The 24,531-nt window shown below is 34.6% G+C and overlaps 1 protein-coding gene across 4 annotated transcripts in view; it reads left to right on the forward strand.

Moving 5' to 3' along the window:
* Window positions 1-1,776: 1,776 nt before the first annotated feature.
* Window positions 1,777-24,531, forward strand: part of LOC148650504 (sodium-dependent proline transporter-like) — a 28,319-nt gene continuing 5,564 nt past the window's right edge. The window contains exons 1-14 of one of the 4 annotated variants that reach the window (XM_088604366.1): window positions 1,777-2,039; window positions 4,507-4,693; window positions 5,124-5,255; window positions 5,587-5,836; window positions 6,084-6,222; window positions 8,142-8,276; window positions 8,666-8,769; window positions 9,635-9,759; window positions 12,505-12,617; window positions 13,393-13,524; window positions 14,511-14,610; window positions 16,184-16,284; window positions 16,781-16,948; window positions 19,643-19,887. In XM_088604366.1, coding sequence (XP_088460492.1) covers window positions 2,007-2,039; window positions 4,507-4,693; window positions 5,124-5,255; window positions 5,587-5,836; window positions 6,084-6,222; window positions 8,142-8,276; window positions 8,666-8,769; window positions 9,635-9,759; window positions 12,505-12,617; window positions 13,393-13,524; window positions 14,511-14,610; window positions 16,184-16,284; window positions 16,781-16,948; window positions 19,643-19,852 — 1,929 coding nt within the window. In that variant the 5' untranslated portion in view covers window positions 1,777-2,006 and the 3' untranslated portion in view covers window positions 19,853-19,887. Of the gene's footprint in view, window positions 2,050-4,506; window positions 4,714-5,123; window positions 5,256-5,586; window positions 5,837-6,083; window positions 6,223-8,141; window positions 8,277-8,665; window positions 8,770-9,634; window positions 9,760-12,504; window positions 12,618-13,392; window positions 13,525-14,510; window positions 14,611-16,183; window positions 16,285-16,780; window positions 16,949-19,642; window positions 23,143-24,531 lie in introns of those variants that run through there. The other 3 variants (XM_088604367.1, XM_088604365.1, XM_088604368.1) reach the window with 3 other exon arrangements.

A 24,531-nucleotide genomic window follows, 5' to 3' on the forward strand; every position in this document is an offset into this window, starting at 1 on the left:
TGGATTTTCTTCAGGTACTCCTGTCTCCTACCACCTCCAAAAAATAAACTGTCTACCTTTATTGGTGTCTCTACATTGTCTGTGTGTGGGTGTGTGAGTGTGTGCCCTGCAGTGGACTACAGGCATTCTGGAATATGCTCCAGATTCTATTCTATGCTTCTACCCTTTTCTTGATGTTATTTGTATGAATGTTAAAATTATGAAGTGCACTAATCATACAGTACCCCATTTAGAATAAGATATAACATTTTAGTCCCATGTTACAAAAAAGCTGCTTTGTCATCAGTCCAAAGCAGAAAGATATTATCGAGCCCAAAGAGATTTAGTTTTAAACTTTTCAGACCTTTTCACGACTTCTTGACAATCAAGTGGAACGTGAGTCAGAAGACACGAGTGTGGACTAAAGGGAAGAATGTTTAGAAGTGGTTGGATGAGATTCCAGTTAATAGCAATCAAACCACCACACCATGTTTGCAACCTTTCCCATGCTCCTGTGTTGCTAAGGGTCTGAGATTGCTGAGAAAGAAGAAAAAAATAATTAAAAAATAATTCATAGACATTATTAGCAATTCCTTTCTCACATTTTAAAAAATCAGTTTCACCAATAAATGCAAACACTGATTGGAAATTATTGCATGACTATACCTTGTTTGTCTGATAGGGGGTGCTGAAACCATCTTTAATGTTTCAGAAGTTGAATAGTCTATATTAACACATGCTGTCCTTAAATGATACAGTCACGGAAACAACAATATGCTGTTGTGTATTTTTTACCTAGCTTATCTTGTTATATTGAACATAATTAACCTTTGCTTTGTTGATAAATCACTCATTTCAATGATACAACAATATGCAGTCCAGGGCAGGTTTCAGTGTTTTGTAATTTGTAAATATGAGATCATAAAATCTGTGATCAGAATTAAGAACTAAAGGGAATAAACAATGAAATTACAATAAAAATCTAATTCTGAAAGACTTTAAAGATTGATTAAGTGTTTTTCCAATTGCATGTGAAGCCTTTAATAAACTATCCTCTTGTTATTGTTTTACATAATTTAAATGATCAGAATAATGTTATATTCCTTATCGTCACGTGAAAGCTGTAGTAATGTAGTAATTAACCTAGGATGGTAAAATGCACTTAATAAATGCACTTATTCTATAGAACCTTTACTTAGACACTATCTCTGGATCTGTGGATCTCTGTGTTCGCTTTTTTCTTGTTTGTATAAGAAATATGTAGTTACGTTCTCCAAGTGATTTTACTTTTCCACCTGATCTCTCCTAGGGAAGTGTTTTCTTATTCCTTGTTTGTATAATGCCAAATTAAATTTCATACACATCTGACCCTAGATGCCTAGGTTAAATACTGAGATCTAATTTAATTGCACAGAGTTGGTGGTCAAGTAATTTTTTTAGGTACTTTTCATCTGTCAAGAAAGATTTCAATATATTTAGCAAGCCTGACCTGAATTTTTATTTTAGTATTATGCTATTGCTTGTACAACTTTATTGAAGTTTTATAGATTATTCTCCTCCTCGAGCTCAATATATATACTGCGATACCAAAAAAAAAAAAAAAACGTATGTTAAGTTCCACTGATTTCATGTCAAAGTATTTTATTGTTATGGAAAATGCCCTTTTCAAATACTTTTATAAACTGCCCTTGCTAACGACAGCTCAACCTGTTGCTGCACTCCCAGGAAATCACTGTCTCAGTTATTAGGCTGTCAAGGCTATTACCTAACAATTACACACCCCATCATTTTTGTATAACCTGCCATCTGATTCCTATTGTTCTTTTCTCATAAGCTTGGTAGCCTGCCAAGCATCATTTGAGGCAGCAGTATGAGCAGGTCCAGACAGCTAAGGATTGACATATTCAATTGACACCACTGTTTTTTTTTCATTAAATGCCCTTGTTTCTCTCTGCTGAAGTGTAACGTGGATGAGGTGTGAAGATATTTAACGTGCTGGAAGTGTAGCATAGCAACAGGGCAGAGATATGAAGCGTCTGCAAGCAAGTCATCTACAAGAGGTAAGCAGCTGTCTATTAATTCTATTAGCATGTAAAAGGACTAGTTTTCTGAAATAGAAAATTAATCCAATTAATTGCCATTATGAAAAGCAGAAAATGCTTCAGCCTACACAATCGTTTACAACATGGTTATGGTCAAATCACTGATGCCTTGCCTCCACTCATTCTTTCTCATAAGCCTGCCTCTGTTGTCTCTCTTATTTTCAGAAATTCTGACAAGGATATCATTATCATCACACAGAATTCATCTGAATGTGTGAACGATGAACTGAAACCATTAAACTTAGGCACACAAGATATTCATTTGCCTTTTGAACTAGTCAGTTTGCTCTGAAATAAATTTATATCAATATTTTAAGAAGGATTTGTATTGTTTTTGATAATATTGGTCCTTTGTTTATCTGTACTGTATATGCAGTTTGTGCATTAACACCAAGCATAAGGTGCAGTGCAATATTGTATATTAAAAGTGTTGTCTACATTATTTTAGAATATAAATTGTCATGTAAATTGGGCATGTTGGGCTTTTACACTTTTGCTATAGTTGAAAATTTAAAATTGTAGTAGAAACAGGCTCAATATTTTTCAGTTTATGCATGCAATAATATTGCATTTCCATGAAGACCTAATAGTTGTAGATTATTTCTAAAATAAGCAAATGTTTCAATGGTTTTAGATAATACTGGTAGATTATAGATAGATAATACATAATATATATAGATAATGGATAATAACGTTTTTAAACACATTAAATTATTTACACAAACATAATAATTTGGATCCAAAATGTGTGGACGTATTCATGTGTGAAATATCTTTTTTACAATCTTCAAAGAAACTACATCAACATTGATGTATCATCATGTGGTGTTTTATTAATGTTAAGGTTACAGTAGTAAATACATTTGAAACGGCAATTGACTAATTTGTGTAACGGTCCCATTTGTACAAGAAAAAAAAACATCTGATGAAAAAAATATTTGGTACATTTGACAATCTGTCGGAATGTCTAAAGAGATTTCCTTTAATCTTGGTCAAGTCATAAAAAGGAGTAATTTGTAAAGGTGGCAATACTGTGGTTAACTACATAAAAGCTTAGTAAATCACAAACGTAGCTCCCTTAAATCATTATACCACAGACACTTATTTTAAACCTTCTCTTGCATTTAATGTAAACCAATAGCATACATTCTAAACAGTATTTCACAACAGCTTGGAACATGATCATCCTATGAGTTCCCTGAAAAGACAGAATATCCCTCCAAGTCAAATCAAGAAAAGGCACAACAGTAATAATCAGTATAATCAGTTTGGCCTCTTAAAATATGTATATTGGCAGTGTTTATTGAGGATATAGCAGTGCAGTATTTCACTATTTCACAAAATTTCATTACTGATAGCACATCTATAACTGCATAAAAGCATATACATTTTAAACCTGGTGGGTCTTCGTACAGTAAATGTTCCCTTGCCAAAATAAATTAGAACTCCCATACAATATTCTTTTTGACTTTTTTCACACACTATTTTAGAGCTACAGTACATGTGCATTACAGATGATTATTTTTCATTGGTGTTGTTATTATTCCATTACAAATTGAAGAGACAGTTTCCTGGTTGCCATGGAGATAATTTGGTGTGGATACTCAGTGCTGTCAGTTTATATTTTTGTATGGAGACTTCTTTTTTTCTCTTTAGTATTGAAAATATCTGGGCTAGTATTATTTTTAAATTTGGGAAAATCTCATTCAATCTAAGTACACTGATGGGTTAAACCATCCACCAACCCTTTTTTTAAATAACCAATACAGGGTCACAATGAGAGTTTAGTCAAACATTTATTAAATCAAACATTTTTCTTTGGTCAGTAAGCTCTTGGGCATGTTTGTTTGTTTCTTCTATCTGTCATGTGACAGATGGGCACTCCAGGAAGATATGTCAGTGCTGGTCAACAAATATATATTTTTTTCATCTTTGAATCAGTTGATTGTTATTGAATACATTTTTTTCATATAAAAATAGTTTAAATATTTTACATTTACAGGTAAATGATATATTACGCAGTATTATATTTAAAACATATTATACTGCAATGTAAATTTGGCTTTAGCATGTGTGGTGAATGTTATATTTAAAATTAAAACAAAACAGTCTAAGGGATTTTCCAGTCTTGACATCCCTAAGACATGGAATTTGTCATCCTTTTAAAGACATGATTTAGGTACACTAGTATGAGCATAAACTCCCTATTACTCATGCATGTTGTTGCAATGTTGTTTTTGAAACTCCCGTTTGTGTATTGTCATTGCCATTGTTTGTGTGTTTGTCTTTTAAGCACAGTCATTTGATGTCGTAGGTGCTACAGCTGTCAACAGTAATAATTAATTGGAAAGAGCTGATTTGATAGTCTGTTTGTTATATGCAACAAATTTAGATTTTTTTTACTTTTCAAATTTGTATCCAACAGTCCAGTATTCCAGATCTATTAATGAGCCCCAGCGAGGGAGAGGATGGGGTGGTCTCAGAACTGGAGTACACTGCAGACCGGGGGAACTGGACTGGGAAACTGGATTTCCTTCTGTCTTGTATTGGATACTGTGTGGGGCTGGGCAATGTGTGGAGATTCCCATACCGCACTTACAGCAATGGAGGAGGTGAGAGAGTAAATTTAAAGGTATGGAGACTGAGGTTATAAAACAGGAGACAATAAACACTACAACTAGTAAATTAAACAAAATTAATAGGATGTTTATCCACCCCTTACTATGGGTTTGATATATTGGAACCTATGCAACCTAATCTATCTGATTAACTTTTGATTTCTTTAAAACATTATCAAAGTTTTAAAAAATCCACACAAAAAATGTATTCATACTTTAACAGTAAATACACATTTTTCCACTTTATGGTTCTAAGGAGAGCAATATTTTACTCCGCAGCGCTTCAATTTGAATGCAATGATTCAGAACAGTATCCAGCAGCTTCCCTTCACATCAGAAATCACAAAGAATTAAAGCAAAGAATTAAACCACTGCTGGGTGTAAAAAGAAGACCCTGTTTTCTGTTTTTTTTCCTGCTTTCCAGGTGCGTTTCTGATCCCGTATTTCATCATGCTAGGGATCTGTGGAATCCCAATATTTTTCATGGAGCTCTCTTTGGGACAGTTCTCCAGCCTGGGACCCCTGGCAGTATGGAAAATCAGTCCATTCTTTAAAGGTGATTTAAGAGCAGAGAGCATTTTCAGAATTAGACTTACTACTGTATACAGTATGTGATGTTCTTACTATTGTTCTGTTCTTCCAAATCACAGTATGTATGACTAGAAAAGTATGCAGGATGTTTATGTGTAGCCTATATTACAAAGGAGACAAAAAGTAATGTAGAGTTCAATTACATGATGTATTCTGAAATGCAAAACTAATATTTAAAAACAATATTAACATTCAAAATATATTTTGACCTATAGAATCTTACTGAGTCTTTGACTTTGTCATTCTCCATTAATTCCTTGTTGTTCATTTATCTTTATCTCTCTGTGATACTGTAGGTGCTGGTGTGGGGATGATAGTCATTGTTTCATTAGTAGCCATCTACTACAACATGATCATTGCCTACGTACTCTTTTACCTCTTTGCCTCCCTGACCAGTGACCTACCCTGGCAGCACTGTGGGAACTGGTGGAATACAGATCGTTGTCTGGATCACAGAGTCGTTCAGGGAAACAACAGCTCAGTGAAGCTCCCTGGGTCTTCTCTAAATATTACAGGCACTGTCAGTCCTAGTGAAGAGTACTGGAGGTAGGGTCAAGGAAAATGATCCTTCTTTTCATTAAACACCTCAATGCTCCCAAATCTTACTTTTGCATAGTGTGAAAAAACTATTTCCCTTGCTCTGCAGAGATGCATCTTTGCTTAATAATCAGAGAAGTCCATGTCTTACATCAGCACTCCTGATGAACCTCAGCACCAGATTATTAATGTTGTGCAATATATTACTTATACCTGATTATTTCCTCAGTTTCTGCATTGGATAACTTTTTTTCAGCCGTTATGTCCTACACATCCAAGGAAGCTCAGGGATTGGGAGTCCAGGGGGAATTAGGTGGAATCTCTGTCTTTGCCTCCTTTTGGCTTGGATTATTGTCTATCTCTGCATCCTGAAAGGAGTCAAGTCCTCAGGAAAGGTAAGGAAGCATTCTGTGTCAAAGATGTAAAAAACACTAAGTTCGTAGTTTGTAGTAGTAGTTAATAGTAATAGTTAATAGTAGTAACTCTTCAGTTCAGGAGGTACTGAAAAGCCACATACGAATAGTACTAGATGCTTATGAATGATACATTAGAACTTACATGATGGACAATCTCTGTATAAAGGCTAGCTAGCTAGGTACATATTACCTTTAGTCACTAATACATAATAAATGTACACATGGCATGTTGCACTGATGTGTCATACAGTACATGAGTCACTTTTAATTTGTTTTTCAAATTATCATTTAAAATTTATTAGCACACCAGTGCTTTATTTTTGTGTTGTAGTACTAAAGTAGTAATAAAAACAAAGAACACTAAAAACTAGTTTACAAACAAATCCTAAAAAAGAAAGTGTTACTGCAATAGCATCACATGTGCTATTACAACACTGTATCACCCTGGGGTCATACTGAGGTCATGATGTAGATTTCACTTGACTACAAGCTAATTACCCATTGTTTTTAACCCTACACAATGGGAACTGGTATCTCAGCAATCATGAAAATTGTTCTGAAAATACTTTTACAATATAACAAAGCTTAAAATAAACATTAAAACCCCTTCTGTAAGACATGATTTCTGCATACTGGATAAAAAATGTTTTTAAGAAAAATAATCTGTAAAAAACATTAATAGTTAATGATTAATCAATCTTAATATCCTCCATATGGTGCTTTTAATTTTTTATGTTTCAATCATACTGTGCTCTCCAGCAACCAGCTACAGAGCAGATCTTACTGAAGTGCCTATGAGCAAAACTCTATTTAAATTTGTGGAAGTATAGAATTAGCTTTTCAGCAATGTTTGTGAAGCTGATACTCTGGCTTCTATCACGAAATGGTTGAATCAGATAGCCAGACCAGCTAGGTACTAAACACTAAACCTGCTAGATAAGACAAGTGGCCCATTCTCATTTGTAATCATTCTTATATACTTATATGTCCTGAAAAAAAGCAGGTTTATCAGCTTTGACAACATGGCTGAGTATTTTGTTCCAATACAACCCTTGTGGAAGAAACCTCCAATCTCAGTTTTAAATGAACTTCCTTAGTTTTATCTTGTGTCCTCTGGTTTGGTTTCACTGTTCTTGAAGAAGTCTGCTGGATTGACTTTGTCAATGTCTTCAAGGATTGTGAATTCTTGCTTCTGGTCACCTCATTGTCTTATCAGTTGAAAATGAATAAAAGATTTGATTCTTTTAGCCTGTAAGCGTAGAACATTCCTTTGAGCTCAGGAATATATTTGGCCGATGTTCTCTCAGCGAATTCCAGAGCAGCAACATTTGTTTTGAAACACAAAGACCACATAACACAATATTTTAAAGGGAGTCTTACTAATAGCACAATTTTTACATACACTAACAGTTCCTATTTTACCCTTTTTACTATATTTCCTAATATAATGTTTTGTCTAGAAAATGTAAGTAATTTTCTAAAATAGACAACCAAATCATTTTGAGGATGGCTACATGCAATAGATCACTTCATCAAGTTCCACTAACTAAAAACTTCTCAATGGTCTTAAATATCAAGGCTTTATCCAGACCTATCGACAAGTATTTTGCCATTTCGCTTATAAAAGCTTGAACAAATGAGATATATCATAAAACATGTAGAACATGGTGCAAAACAAGGACTTAGTTTTGGTGCTTTTATATAAATGTACAATCCTGGAGCTCAAGATGTACATTCAATAGCATTAATAAGGTTTAACTTAATATTTATGTAGCTATGCAAGAAGATTTATCCTGAGAATAGTAAGCCATAAAACTTGAAGACAGACAAACTACATCTCATTTAAAGATTGCCACAGAGTAAACAGACACTTCTGATTGTACTTAATTTGTGTCTAGGTTGTCTACTTTACAGCCACTTTCCCTTATGTCATCCTTGTCATGCTTCTTATCCGAGGGGTGACTTTGGATGGAGCTTGGAAAGGGATCAAGTTTTACCTCACCCCTCAGTTTGACCACCTCCTCACTTCAAAGGTGATAAAAGTTTCTATTACTTAAATTGTGGTTCAAATTCCCGATGAATTTGGTCGAAGATGATATCCCAGGGGAAGCTCACATTTAAAAACAAATTGTTAAGGAGTCAGCCTTCAGTTTATTTTATTTTTCAGGTTTTGCCACAAAAGCGACAGTAGTGCATTTTTAATGGAAAATGACTAATTCTATTTGCCAGTGGTGAGGAGTGAAAGTTACATAGAGATTTATAGACAGTGAAAGTTCTATACCTGGCCCACCATCTTCCATAACGACCTTACTTTTATATATCCTAATTTGGATTCTGCTCTTGAAAGCTTTGCCTGGAGGGAAAAGGTGCTGTACAGACTGATAAGTGTGCCAATGTGTGTAATTGCTATGATTCTCTCCAGGTATGGATTGAGGCAGCTCTTCAGATTTTCTACTCCCTTGGGGTAGGTTTCGGTGGTTTGTTGACCTTTGCTTCCTACAACACCTTCAACCAAAACATTTACAGGTTAGTGTGACTCTACTCTAAAGCCCTGCAGGTAGGGGAGGAGTTTTCCAGTATCAGCTTGCCAATAAATAAGAAGTCAAAAGGTCTCTAATTTGAACTTCTATCCAGTTGAAGGACTAAAGCTTTCATTTTATAGTCCTCACACGGATGTGGCACAGGTGCCCAGCTTCAATTTACTCACTTACGCAAACAGTCTTTCACTGCCTCAGCAAAGAGAGCCACACAGATTCCAGAGAAGAAAACGAATCCAAAAGCTCAAGAATGGATTATTTTATTGCAGGGTTTAGTGTAACATACCGTATTGGACTAAGATGCTGTAAAATTAGTTAATTATTTTTCAGACAATGACAACAGTGAAAGAAACAGTAAACCAAGCCAACAGTTTCTCCTGTAACAATGAGAAGAATTTGACATGCACTGAGATGTAGGAACCCTGTAGCTGTAATGCAAAGTAATTTACCAGAATACCATAACAGTCCATTTACTAAAGTGAGTAAAATGTTCAATAAGCTGAGCGTTACAGGTATAACTGATTAGAATACAGTAATAAATTATTTTAAGATGTACACCTCAGTAGAAAACATACTGTTGTTTACAATGCATAGCATCAATATTTCTGTCACTTTACTACAGTGCTATTAGAATTCCTTTCTTAGAAGCAGATATACTGTATGTCAAACATGTCTTCCAAGCTGTAATGAAGTTTGTGTATCCTGAAGCGTGGAAGACTAATTTGTCTCAGATATGCTCTTCACACAAAAAGCAAAATGATTTTGGAGCAACAGACTTTGGATTTGAGGGTTTATTCTTTTTTCAAAGACTTAAATAATCGCTTCATCTTATTTCTTCCTTTATACCCTTTTAGGGATACATTTATAGTAACTTTGGGAAATGCCTTCACCAGTATTCTGGCAGGTTTTGCCATCTTCTCAGTACTGGGGTACATGTCTCAGGAGTTAGGTGTTCCTGTGGACCAAGTAGCTCAAGCAGGTAACACTTGTCCATAAATATCTTATGTCAGTAAGAGCAAGTGCTTGTCTTATGATGTGTCCGTATGATATTGTAAATATCTGTAGATACTGTGTAAATTGTATATGCTTTGGCAACACTAAAATTCATTGGTCATGCCAATAAAGCTTCTTGAATTGAATTGAAAATAGTGCCAGATATGTACTGTAGATATCAGACAGTTCAACAACTACACAGAAATGTATTTTGATGACTAGGTTGATGAGTAGTGAAATGTTGTTTCTTTCTTGTCATGGGTAAGAAATATACTACACAGCCTGATTTTAAACTCGTTTCAGTTTAAAACACAGATTTTAGCAGTCAGAAAGAGATCTTAGTAATGCTATCTGTTGCTTGGTAAGTTTAATTTCAAACTTTACACTGCTGTTTGTCTTCCACTCTGGGACTGTTAAGGAATATACTAGATCTGAATTTGGAAACTCAAGGGATCAAGCCTCTAGTCTGATTGTCATGCCTATGGCATCTTCCATTTACTATGTATCATATTGTTATTCCTGTGTCGCCTTTTCAACTGGTCCTGGTGCAGCCGGCAGCTCTAAATTGAGGAGATCAAAGGGTTTCTTTTCTTAATGGGAAGACGGCCTAATCTGGCATTGTTTCTGTGGAGCAGTGTGCTCAGCCCTCATGCCTGAGGACTTGTAGCCCCTTAAGATCAAACAGGAAGTGGTGTTGGAAAGCCATAAATTCTCAGACCTTTGAACTGGAGACCATTTCTTCCAAAAAAAGGATGATGGTTGTGGTGAGGATGTTGAGGAAGGTGGGGGAGTTGGCAGGGACTGACTTTTTTTTTCTCTCTTAAAAAGTCTGTTGTATTTCAATGTGGATAATGTCCTGACGGTCATTCACTGTTAGACAGTAAAATAACACAGCAAGATACTGTATATCCCTTTATGGGACAAATATGCTAGCTTTTCCAACTCATCATTAAACTGAGATGTCTGCCTTTTCTCCCAAACTACAATGCAAAACTGACATCTTGGGTGAAAATGACAAGAATTCTGAATTCTCTGGAACAAGAGCGTTATCTTGTTGATCTGGAGGGAGAAAGAAATGAGTCAGAGTGTATACTTAAGACCTGCTTATGGGTTGCAACCTGGCTCAACATTTACAGAAAGCTTAGAAAGAGATTATTAGTGGTTTTTTACTTTGTTTCTAAACCATAAAATAATAATTTACTTAAATGAACCAAAGATCAACATTGTAAATCAAATAAAGTGCCACAGCAGAAAAAAAAGATTAGACTCAAAGCATTTGTTCTTAATCAGAGTATTTGTACAGTGTGTCCAGTTGGGTTAATCCAGATGGAATCTCAGCACTAGTGTGTGATGTGCTCATGCAGACGCTAATTTCTATTAATTGATTTTGAGGGGTTAGCTGGAAACCTGCTCTCTGTCACAGTAATGAAGCCAGGTGGAAAATGTGGGGACAAGTGCCATCTGATAAATATGTCAAGAAACTCAGAATTCAAAAGGAAATATACTGTATGTGCCCCAAACAAAGAGTTTTATTAGGGAAAAGTGAACCCTTTTCAAACATTGCTTTAGTCATTAATGGATTGTGTGTCTCACAGCCTATCAACTGACTGTATATTGTCATCAACCTATCCCATGTGCCTGATGTTAACAGAAAATAATCTCCCTCTCTATATATTTATGCTTGCAGAGATAAAGAATGCCATGTTTTGTTCCTATACTGAATTGGTCATATATATTTTACTCAAAAATCATTATGCTTTGTTACTGAGTTAAGTTAACCCAGAGTTTTGGTAGACTATTGAAAGTGTCATGCAAAGTAAATCAATATAGCAGTGTCTAAATGTGCAAAATACAGTCTATTTATAGAATATAAGATTACGCAAAGAAGGATTTCCATAAATAAAGTAACAATCTCTCATAAAAAAATACATATTGGATGTTTTTGGTAATGGCATGTATCAGCTCAAAGATTGCTGACCATGTGCAAACCTGGTCAAACATGGAGAGTTACAGCTGAAGTAGTTTACTATAATGTATCCTGAAGAATACTAGCAATCTTTATTGGTGCCAACTGCACCAATAAAGTCTTCAGCAGTACTGACGGGAAGTGCTGGACTGCTCACATGTCAGCACTGATTAAGTGCCTTGTGATTTCCATCTCTTTGGCTTCTTAAGAACAAAATCTTATTTTGCAGAATATTGTAATTGACAGTGAACTGTATCAACCAGTTAAGCCTTAGTTCCAATAGATTGACACAAATTTCTACTATTCCAGAGCCAAACAGATATCATGATATCATGATGGAGCACATAATGTGAAACCAAATTTAGCAACTACTGTATATAGAAAAATGATATTCGCTTTGGCCTTCCTATTATTTCCACCACATGCACGAACAGATGCATTACAATGGGAACTGTTCTCACTTTATTTATTGGCCTGCTTTTGTAAAGCATTCGGAAAACTGTTGTACAATTACAGTAACTTGGGATGTTAATTAAAAAGAGCCCCTTATTTCTTTTAGAAAGGCTTTTTTTTTCACACTGTAGGACATCTGCCAGCACCGTTTATAGTTTGACGCACTCAAGATCACTAGAAAGACACATACATGCAAAATCTTCCCACAGTTAACTTTAATTTTAACTATATTTGAGAACATTTCTTGAAAAGAGACAAGTTGTAGGTGATTCAGGCCTTTAAACAGAGTTATGATGTCTTTGTTTTGTGCAGGTCCAGGCCTAGCATTTGTTGTGTATCCACAGGCCATGACAATGCTCCCACTTTCTCCCTTCTGGTCCTTCCTGTTCTTCTTCATGCTGCTTACGCTGGGGCTGGACAGCCAGGTGAGCATCGTCCAGATCTTTCCACTGCTGTATTTAGGTTCTTGATAGGTTTTTTGGAAAGCACAATGCCACACAATTCATATACATGAAGCTTTCAAACAAGGAGGAATGACAGGAAACAAGCTCTCTTTCATCTCAGCTGTAATCATCCGTGACATCATTTCCTAAATCATCTGCTGCATCCCTCCTCCACCCCAATCTCCACCTTTGCTGTTACCCCTAGGGTAACTCTTCAATCTGCATGGAGATCCTAGTCTTCTCATCCTACAGTTTGGACACTAAGCCAAATCAAACCCTTTTTCAAATGCATTCAGTTCTGGAGTGTTGTTACTCCTAGTCAATTAGCTTTTCTATAGGAGACTACATTGTTATTTTTAGTTATATTCAATGAAGGAGCACTAATTCATTTGAACACATTTAGATAGCTAATTGGTCAGGATATAAACAATGACATCAGCAATTTAACACTGTCATCTGCCAGCTATATGGGGAATCTGAAGGAAGAGTACAGCCTGAAAGGTGCAGGGCTTTAGTACATATAAGTAGATCAGGAGACACACCTACAGCTACATAATGTTGATGCAGAACATCAAGTGTAAATACATTATATGAAAGTCTGATCCACATTAGCTAGACACTTTTTAAACAATGTGACTTGGGAACTTAAGAGAATACCTAACTTGAAACATGAATTCTTGCAGGTTTTCAGCTATAATAAAGCAGTTGTAACACAGACATTTATGCATAGCTCCTTCATCTGATTTTTTCCCCAAAGTTTGCATTTATGGAAACAATTGTCACTGCCATCACAGATGAATTTCCATTCTACTTAAGACCAAAGAAGGCCTTCTTCTCAGCCTGTATTTCTATCAGCATGTTCCTAATGGGATTGATTCTCACCACAGAAGTAAGTTAATTAAATTAACAAAAATTGTCTTGCTCCTGGTTTAAAATGATTATTTTTTATATATCATATATAACCCACTTGATTTATAGAAATGATTAAACATTTAAACAAATACCTTTCAATTATGAAGGTGCTGAAGAGAGAGAGAGAGAGAGAGTTTCTTATTATAACTATAATGATTGTTTTGAAAGCTTTTTTTTATAACAGACCAGAAGCACTTGAAGTTGACTACTTTAAATATGATAACCCTCAAGGGACTATGAAGGCACACTTATTTCGGATTTTCAGAAAGATTCACAGATGTTCCTGATTAATTATAAGTCTCACCTTTGAAGTCTATAAGAAATTTGACAAGCCCTTGTGTTAGACAGGAAATTGTTAACATCTCAGTCACTTGTTCAAAATGAATGTCACAAGGACCAAACTGATGTACTGAGCAGACTCCAGAATTTCTAAAGCTTCTGTTCAACTCTTGATAAAAACAATTAAGATATTAGATGTTTTTAAACAAAATTGTCATTGCAGTTTTCGATATAAAAGTTGATGTCCTTTGAAATAGACCTTTAATTTTAGTTATATTTCTTCTACATTTTCATGATTAGATATCAAAGGAAAATTTAAATTTTCTTATTTTGTTTGCCTTTTATGTGGACCATTTTTTAATTACCAGCTATGTTTTGTAGTGATTCTCCTTGCTTTGTTTAGAATTCTCACTGAAAATAACTTTTCATTTTGATTTTTTGAATTAACATTTGCATACTTAGTCTTTCTAATTTTTAAAAATATTTTTAACCAGTTTCAGTGTCTAGAGGTTGATTATTCTAGCAAAGAAAAAAAAATGCTACCTTTAATAAAATTAAGAAACAGTTTCTTATTTCTTAGTGCAGTCTTGATAATTCTAGTAAACTACCTTTACTGTATCTTTTTAAAAACCAACACTATACATTTGTTTTAAAATGATCTTTTTTTTTCACTGTCTGCTTAAGGGTGGAATGTACTGGCTGGTTCTGTTGGATGACTACAGTGCTGGGTTTGGGTTAATGGTTGTGGTGATAACATCATGTTTTGTAATTTCACGCATATATAGTAAGTATACATTTGACAGTCCTTTGGTGAAGCTTCTCTATGCCTATTTTATGTGTTAGAAGATTTATTTTGGACATTTATAGATGGGAAATAGTGCAAAATCAAAATCGTAGTCTTGGGAATTCTCCTTGGGATCTTCGAATATCTATAGTTCATATCTTTCCTTTGAGGCTGAACATTTTATTGATCTAATGATAGCAGAGATTTTCATAGCTCAGGTCCTTTAAAATTGCCTTGGCTGTTTGTGATCTCAGTGCTATTTACTTCAAGCTTTTGTATAGTCAGTTCACTATGGTCTTTCAGGTCAATAGCAACATCAGATAAGGTAAAACTGGAAGGATGAATTTCTACTATATTGCTCATTAAGCTCAGTATAACCTCATATTTAGATTATTACCAAACCTTTTAACTCTCAGTAATGGTTTATTTTCATTACTACATTAACCATTAACTCAAAAATTGATATGTCAGAACATTAAAAAAATCAATAGATCAGCAGTTCAGGTACTTATTTTATAATAAACTGTATGCCACCAGACTCCCTTTACAATCAAGTAGCTGTAAGTGTCTATCTCAGTGAGTCTGTCTATGACTTAGATATTGTCTTGTCTATTGTATATGACTGAATTGACTGAATAGATGTATTGGATTTTTATCAGAATATTCTTATATATCACATACTTTTTCAACTGAATACTTATAGATTTTCTTTATGATACAAAATTTCCACATTTTCTTTGCCAGTAAAATATACATTATGAAATGTATGAATATTTTTAAATTATTTTATGAATAAAAGATCATAAGCTGTAAACTTACAGCATGCATAGAAAGAATTCCAAAAGCTAGTTAATATAAACCAAATACATTATATACTGGATCCCTTGTGTTTTTAGACTTACACAATAAAAGCACAAAGGTTAAAGAAAAATACATCGAACACAAATGATTAATGCGTCCTGATGCACCATTCAGTTTAGAATAGTTTCCTATTGCCCCTCAGATGGAGACCATCTAAATTGACATGAACCTGCAGATTCAGCCTGAAGCACTGCTGCTTGTCAGACGGTTTGCTGGTGGATCTGTCAATTAGCCATTCTTTGGAGAGACATCACTAAAACCTATTAACTTGCTGTGACAGGGATTCAAAACAAAATATTAAATATCCAACAGATAATCTCTTCATTTCACCTCTTCACCATGTTCATACAGTATTTAACACTTTAAGAGCAGTTACAATCTGTACCAGTTTTATGCACTGTCACATGTTCAAAATCTTGTGTTCTGAGGGAAGATAGCCAGTTGCTTTATTATTAGAAATGAGAAAACCACTTACACATCACTTTCAGCTCTGATCTTCATTATCATTTCCCATGTAATTGTATGAGAATTTATAGTGTTTAAAAGTGTTTACTATAACCTCATGTGAGCCTGGTATGTGAACTATCAAATTGGGTAGTACATTAAGAAGAGTTAATTAAACATTTGAAAACCATGGGCTCATTGGTATTTTCTTAGTTTTAAAAATGGTATTTTATTAATAGTATTACAACTGTTCCTACTTCCCCTACAGGTGTACAGAGATTTTCTCGAGACATTAAGATGATGCTAGGATTTGAACCAGGGATTTATTTTAAGATGTGCTGGAACTACCTTTCACCACTCTCCATGTTGGTAAGACTATTTATACCTGCTTCACAAAAGATATGATTAAGATCTGGAAGGTGCAAGGTAGTAAAAACTATAGGCCAGGAAATGAAACATCGTCATCGTCCGTCTCTGTGAGTATGCTGCCCGTTGGTGTAAAAAATGCTTGCTTGACCACATTTTTACTGTTCCAAGAAAAAAAAACAGGGGGGTCTGAAAATCTGTCTGGGCAAGAACTCCCACTGTTTACAGAATATTGTGAATAATTATTTTAATCAATATTATATGATACAATATTTTACACACTTTGTTAAAACAGCACGATTATGCATGGGCATGGAAAAGGTGAAATGTGTGAATGAGGCTTGAACGAAAAAAAGAACAGTACTTTTGAGTTTTGTCAATGTTCTGAAACTTATTGCCATTTTTAGTCTTTTCATTTTACTTAACAGCTCATGCACGTTTCATTCTTGTTTACTTATGCTACAATAGTATACCAATTTATTTGCTTCTTGGTTTTCAGGCTTTGCTCGTATACAGCATTGTGAAATATGAGCCTTCTGAATATGGGACTTACAAGCTCCCTAAGTGGGCAGAGATATTGGGTATTCTCATGGGCCTGTTACCATGTTTAATGGTGCCAACTGGGATGGTGGTTTCTGTTCTCCGTGAAGAAGGAACTTTGAAAGAGGTAATTATGATTGACTTTCAATATTAAATGTGACAGCAATGACAATTATTCTTATACGTATTATTAGCAATATCTGTTCTGGACAGAAAATAAAATACAGAATGAGTTACTACCTATATGAGCCTAAAATAGGAATAGAAAGCAAAAATGTAAGGGATAGCATTTGAACAGTTTTGGATACATACTGTATTTTCACCAGTTGGTTGAGTATTTCCCTGAATCTCATTTGAAAATACATATTACCTGTCACAATACTGAGACCAGCTTTGGATCATTTTAGAGAGTGCATCACATGCAGTCACATTCCAGATTCACGTGAAAAAAAAATGTAATGTATTTGGCCCAGTGATGGATTTTTCAGGTCCTGGAGAACAATTCTTTAATGTCATGTTCTACTGCATGATTTGTGTGTTTACCACTTTAAAGATTATCATCTTCTATTCTGTTACATACAGTAGAAAACCTCTACATCTGTATACATCTAAAATGTAGGTATTTCTATCACTCTGCTTTAATGTTCCATATAACTTTAAAACATTCTGTGCTTTTGTTGTTTACAAGGTGAGTTGACATGCAACATATCTGTGGCTTACCCTTTATAGCAGAATAATAATAATTCTTAAAGAAAGCAATTACTATAGACACGACAATGCTCTGTTAAAGAGGTACCAGTTGAAAATAGGTTTTCTAATTTCTAAATGAACCTCTGCTCACTGGAAGGTGTCCTAAATAAGGACATATAATGGTTTTATTCAATTTATATTTTTGATTAATTTACAATAGTGAAGATACTGCAATACAAGTAAATCCTAAGATTTATTTCTTAAACAAACACTGCACTCTGTGTTTGGAAAGGAAAATCCTTGTTATTTTCTACCATGTTAAGGTGCTTGTTTGCATAAATTATGAATGAACAGGCAATATGCATTAACTTGTTTTTCAATAGCCTGTGAAGAAACGTAAATCTGATGCACACAACCTGAGAGCTTCATACAGTAAATACAAAACAAAATAATCAGTTCAGAAAGCCATAAAATAAATATTTTATGATTAGCATGCCACTGTAGAATCCTGGCAGGGTAAGGAGCAATTAACATTGCATATTCTGATGTGTATGTGGCACTGTTCAACAGTTGCCACTAATAAGGTCTTGTAAATAATTTATAATTCATACCTGCTGTTCCTGTGCATAGAAATCTCAGAATAAAAGCTTTTACAGGGCATATAATCAGTTGCTCCATTAGAAAATTTAAAGGTACCACAAAACTAATTACCTTTATCAGACAGTAATAGGTCAACAAAAATAAATGATTATGAAATGACTGAATTCAATTTCTGAAGATGAAAGTGAACCTTTCAAAGGGTTGGAGATTGTCTTTCAGGCAATATTTGAAATTGGTCAGATGTATTCAGGTACTCTTTCTACATGGTAAGAAGTTAAATATTGATAGGCATTTAGGCTAGAGTCAGATTCACTCTTTTCTAGAACCTTTAGGGATTAAATATCCGTCAGTTCTTTTGTAATGAATTGATAGTGCTATGGTCCACTTTTTATTTTAAAGAATAAATCCCACAGAGAATAACATGTCATGTCAAAGTATGTCATTAATTTTAAACCCATTTCTTTCTGATCTTTGAAATATGCATCAGTATTTGCCAAACTGGCATTAAGTCTTTCCAAACATCTGATTCACAAGCACACAAACTGTAGATCAACAACAATAACAAATGTTCTTAAGTTTATATTCTGAAATACATTTTAATGCTAACAAGAGTATGCATTTTTAATATTTTTTCAAAATAATGCCCTTTATTATATGAAGAAATATATTTATTCAATGTGAACGGATAGAACAGAATTCCTTACAATTGTCTTTTTGATGTGATTTGGCAAACTGACACAGACACTGACACAGTTAGATACTAGATTGATTTATTAGCGATGATGTACATTAATTAGGGATACCTTTTACAGCAGCAAAGGATTCCCTGTGCATAAACTCAAACCAATCATTGAACTGATTGTACAATCATACACTTAAAATGTTTTAATATGACCAAGGGTGATTCCGCAGGGTTGTAAAACACAATAATAAAACCCAGCAGTGAGGTTAAGCTTTATCAAATACAACCTTAATACCCTGTGTCAGTTTATAAAACGGTTCCATACAGCATGACTAAATGTTATCTGTTTTTTTCCAATGTGAATTCAAATTTTGGTAATAAAAAGATTTCTTGCTTTATTGCAATACTGCCTTTAGGGCAGTACTTATATTTTCAATCAACTGAATTGTGAAGGATGTACAAAGCCTATACCACACGTATATTTATATCTGGAACACCTAAGTATAAGAGCTCAAGGAATGTACAGAATAATCTTACATCAGGAGAAGTGAGTACTGTAAGTTAGAGGCAACAGACATACCGTAACAGAAACATTTCTCTTATGGTTCAGTTATGGTTAAAAGATTTGAAAACGAAAACAAGTTTTAATAGTTTTACAGTTTAACAATACCATTCCATGTGATTTTAAATTAAACAGCCATCACATCATTTAATACACGTTTTTAGGTCTACAACTTAAATTTAAATAGTGGTTGCTGAATGACATATCTGATTAAATTTGTACTGTTCAGTTTGACCCCACAGAATCTATTGTATATTTGAACATCTTACAAATTAATGTATTAACAGAGAATAAAACAAGCCATTAGACCATCCTTAGACTGGGGACCTGCTCTAGAGGAAAATCGAACAGGCATCTATGTGAACACTCTGCCAGGAAGTCAGTCTCCAAGACCCCTGATGGTCCACATGAGAAAGTATGGTGGAATCACAAGCTACGAAAATACAGCAATAGAGCTGGACAAAGAAATTGAGATGGAGGAGGAATCCATGATGTAAATGTTTACTTGTTCTCTTTATTTCAACTCAAAGAGGTAATTCATGTTCTGACTACAATTGTTAATGAATTTTCTATGTTTTAAGAAAGATAATGTGGTTGTTAATGAACATGTATTAATTAATAATCAACCTTATTAGTAATGAATGGTATGTTGACAACACAGATACGAAGATATAATTATTATAACTGCACAGTAGCACTGCTATAGTTAGAGACAGCTGTTAGACTCTTGTACACATGTACTGTATGTCTATGTATGTTTGCACAATTTATAATTTATGGTTTCTAAGTCCTTATGACTTCTGTTGAAAGTCTGTTGAAAGCAGCAATTGTTCTGTTTACACTGTTGGTACGACAAAACACATTATTCATTGTAATGGTCATTTACAACCCTCAAAATAGTTTAACATCCTGAAAGAATATTAATTGCTTAATGTATGTTAAGTGTCAGTTACAGTAGTGGTTGTTCTTGTTATTTTTATGAAGTCATGGATTGATAACTAAAATTGTCAGGGTGAAATAGTTAATTCATTACATTACTTATTTTGTTCACTCAAATACATTATAGCATTGTGTCACGTCCTGTTTTGTCTGTCCAACACACATCTATTTTCTTTTGGGGTTCTTTTCTAAAGTTAGGAAGGAAGGCAGTCTTCCATGTCTTCCATTCCAACAGCCCCTTACTTCATCTTTACTGGTATGAAGGAGTAGACACTTTGCTTGTATTGGCAAGTGTAAATCTTCTGGGTTAAGAAGACATTCTAAACACAATTACTGTACTGTACTTATAAATGTATGTTAGCATGCTCTTCAGAGAGATAATAAGCAAATACAAAGCTTGTTTAGAACAAGTAAATCACAGAAACTTTTCCTGGCCAATGTAAATGTGAGATAGACAGACCAACGACTTTTTGATTCCCTGTCTAAAATTCCAGCTGCTGTAGAGAAAGCACGGATATTTGAATCTCATAGAAGATATTCCTAGAAATATATAACTTTTGAAAGTATTTTGAGTTCCTATCCAGGTAAAGTTCAGGCAGGTTTAAATGGATAATATAAGAAGTCAATAGCTTTGTCAGGGTGATTTATAGCTGAGTTTAAGGGGAAAAAATAAAAATATCAACTTGAACAGATCCTTGTTTCTTTAACACTGTTCTTCACACTTATATAGTTCACACCTACCCCGTAAATATTATGGTTTAGGACTTAGAAGCGCAAAAGCCAACCATCTGTATTTAAACAATAAATGGATCAGGTAAACAAGTTGGGGAGCCAAATAAATGATGTACATGTACATTATTCCCTTGTAAATTGCAGTAAGCTCTATTTTAAATTACATTTTGTTTCTTCATTTCTTAAGACAAAAAAACTTAAATTAGTAATCCAGATAGTGTAAAATCATTGTATCTCAGTGGGTATGAATGCCTACTTAATTTACAGGTAACAAGTTCTAAAACAATATTTGAGTTTTATTAAGCTCAGCAAAAATACAGTGTTAAAAAAATTATTGTGCTTAAGTTTTCTTCAGTGGGTGTCATAAAGATTCATAAGGTAGCTTCCAAATATTTTCATACCCTTATATCAATAGCATCAATCCATTTTTTAGTAATTATCCATTGCAGGGCACACACATTCAGAGATACCAATTACCTGAATGGCATTTCTATTGAGATGTGAACTGTTAGAAAACAGTATGTAGACACACTCTACTAAGTATAAAAAGAAACTAATTACTCCACAGCTTCTTAGGAAGATAAAGTATTTGGAATTTGTAAGTTGAGTTTTTGGTGTTTTGATTAATTGTTCATTTTGACCATGCTTTGACTGCTGCATAACAACATGCTATTTGGCATAATGAATTAATCTGTATTTGTGGCAGTTCAAAAGTTTCTTTTGAAGCTCAGGACGTTCATAAAGCACAAGGGCAGATTCATGCTTAAAAACGTGAACTTTCAACTGTACATAATTTTGATGCTTATGACGACAAGCTACCAAAAATGCAACTCTAGAAAAAAAAAGTATTAAATTCTAGCTGATAAGTTCAGTATTAACAAAAGAAGGCACTCTTAAATAGCCTCAAAAGCTTTTATAAAATATATTATTAACTAATTGTTTATGTATAATTATAAAAGGAAACTGTACAAACACAGCGTTTACATTACAAGTCATTACAATTTCAATATAATTGGGGGTTGGCGCGATGTAGTGGATAAAGCTTTGGCCTCATAACTGACAGGTCTCTACGTAAGGTAATTTACACTGATTGATCCCATCAGCCCAGCTATATACAGTAAGTGAGGACCAGAATTACTGGGGTAATAATTCCTGAGATGGCCCAATATCACATCAAGATGGAAGTCAATTAAGAGACACCATTTAAGATAACCTAGCATAAGTTTGTGCAGTGGTCAGATACTGACACAACAGATCCAGTCTCCACACTGAAGGCTCCCCAGCCTGGAATCAAGCACAGGACCTGAGAGCTGTGAAGCAACAGCACTGTCTGCCATATCACTACGTCACCTGCTATGACTATTGATTATATTACACCATGTCTTGGGTGGCACAATGGTGCAGTAGTTTGCATTGGTGGCTTGCAGCTCTGGGGACCTGGGTTCAATTCCTGGGCTGCTAACTCCACACAGATGTCCTCCCTGTGTTTGCATGAGTTTCCTCCCACAATCCAAAGACATGCCTTGTAGGCTAATTAGCAACAGGGAAAATTGACTTTGGCATGAGTGTGTGTTCATGTCTGTGCAGTGATGGACCAGCGTCCTGTCCAGGGTGTATCCTAGCTTGTGCCCAATGCTCTCCCCGATAGGCTCCGGGCCACCATGAACCTGAATTGGATAAGCAGTTATTAAAAGCAATGTGATGATGTAACATGTTTTACTAATTCTTTTTTTTTTGTCTTATGTTCTCACATTTTTCGTTTTAAATTATATAATATCAAACTGAATTGTGCGATCGCTTAATGACATTGTGAAATGGTTTAGAATTTCTCTTTCACTTATGCATCTAAAACAAACAAAACTTCCTATACTGTATGTGCATCCCTTTCTTGTTAGACATGCCACATGTAACCATTCTGAAGAACTAAAATATGCCAATATTGACTTTGGCTGTTACTTCAGTTTCCTAAAAATGCTCACTGGTGTTTATAGGAGGTGATGACTCCTCCTAGGACGTTTACCCACAAAATCTGCTTGTGATAATTTCCTTCTCATTAATCTGTTACTGTATTTTAACTGTTTGTACAATAAAAATGTGAATATGAATATGAGAACTACATTATGTGTATGCGTTCATGTTGCAGTACATTTGCTCAAAGACAAATGTACTGTTTGTAAAATAATATTGAGTGTTGACTCCAAGACATCCAAAGTTTGCTTTCTTAAACGTGTGGAGTTATATGGAAAATGGACATTTTTCATCTGTGTTTCAAATGAGTAAATTAACCTGATCAAAACAAAGAGGAGCCAAAAAACATTTTGGCAAATTGTCAGATATATGACTTTGTGGACAGCTGCATCTTAAAGTAACATACAGTACCTCCCTTTTAACCTGTGCCCAGCTTCCTGTTAGGAGATGTGGAATTTGCCATATGGAAAAGTGGAATGGTTCTGAAAGATGGGTGTGTCACAGGAACATGCCAACAGTTTGTCTTAATATACTGTATATTGAAAACAGTAAATTTATAAAGTGAGTAATTGTTATTCATATCTACTGTATACTAACAAAAAGAGATTTTAAGAGAGGTTTCCATTTTTGATTTATTATTATTCTCTATTTATAAAATAAAATTTAATTGGTATTACATAAATTAAAAAATATCAACTAGCAAATGATCAGGTTTGTAATTTGTTATTCTCGGATAAAATTAATGTACATTAAAACAAGAAATTCACCATCTGATAGAAGCATTCATAGGAAATAAAGATCCTCACTTGACTTTGGAGCTTCACTTCTTTGGTACCTTTTAGAGATCATTACTGCTTTTGCACTGATTTCGTCTGCTGGCAAGGGAAGAGTTACCGTGGTAACAAGAAACCTGCTGACCTGCAGGTGTGAAGCATAATATTAGCATTCTCTCAGGAGGTGAAGATTACAGCATTTCTGAATTAAAAAAAAAATAGATATGCAGTAATATGAAACTGAATTAAACTATGTTCAGCAATCTACAGTGCATTTATTCACTTAGCTCTACAGAGGTAATCTCGATGGCTCTAAGGCCCCTGTCACGAAATAGTGCTGGACCTCTTAAACGTGCAACTGTTGTAAACACAAAAGAAAAGAAATCTTTTCACTTATATAGCACTATTCTGGACACTCCACTCAAAGCATTTTACAGGTAATGGGGACTCCCCTCCACCACCACCAATGTGTCGCCTCTGCCTGGATGAGGCGACAACAGCAAAAGTGCATCAGTATGCTCAGTATATCACTGGGGAAGAGAACAGAGTGATGAAGCCAATTCATAGATGGGGATTGTTAAGAGCCCATGATGGATGAAGACCAGGGGGAAATTTGGCCAGGACACCAGTGTTACACCCTTACTTTTTTCAAGAAACACACTGGGATGTTTAATGAGCATGAAGAGTCAGGACCTCAGTTTAACACCTCATATGAAGCACTTTTTTTTACAGTATAGCGTCCCTGTGACTAATTCAGGGTGTTA

Source organism: Lepisosteus platostomus, chromosome 13 (assembly GCF_059453375.1).
Source record: "Lepisosteus platostomus isolate fLepPlt1 chromosome 13, fLepPlt1.hap1, whole genome shotgun sequence".
Taxonomy (NCBI): Eukaryota; Metazoa; Chordata; class Actinopteri; order Semionotiformes; family Lepisosteidae; genus Lepisosteus; species Lepisosteus platostomus.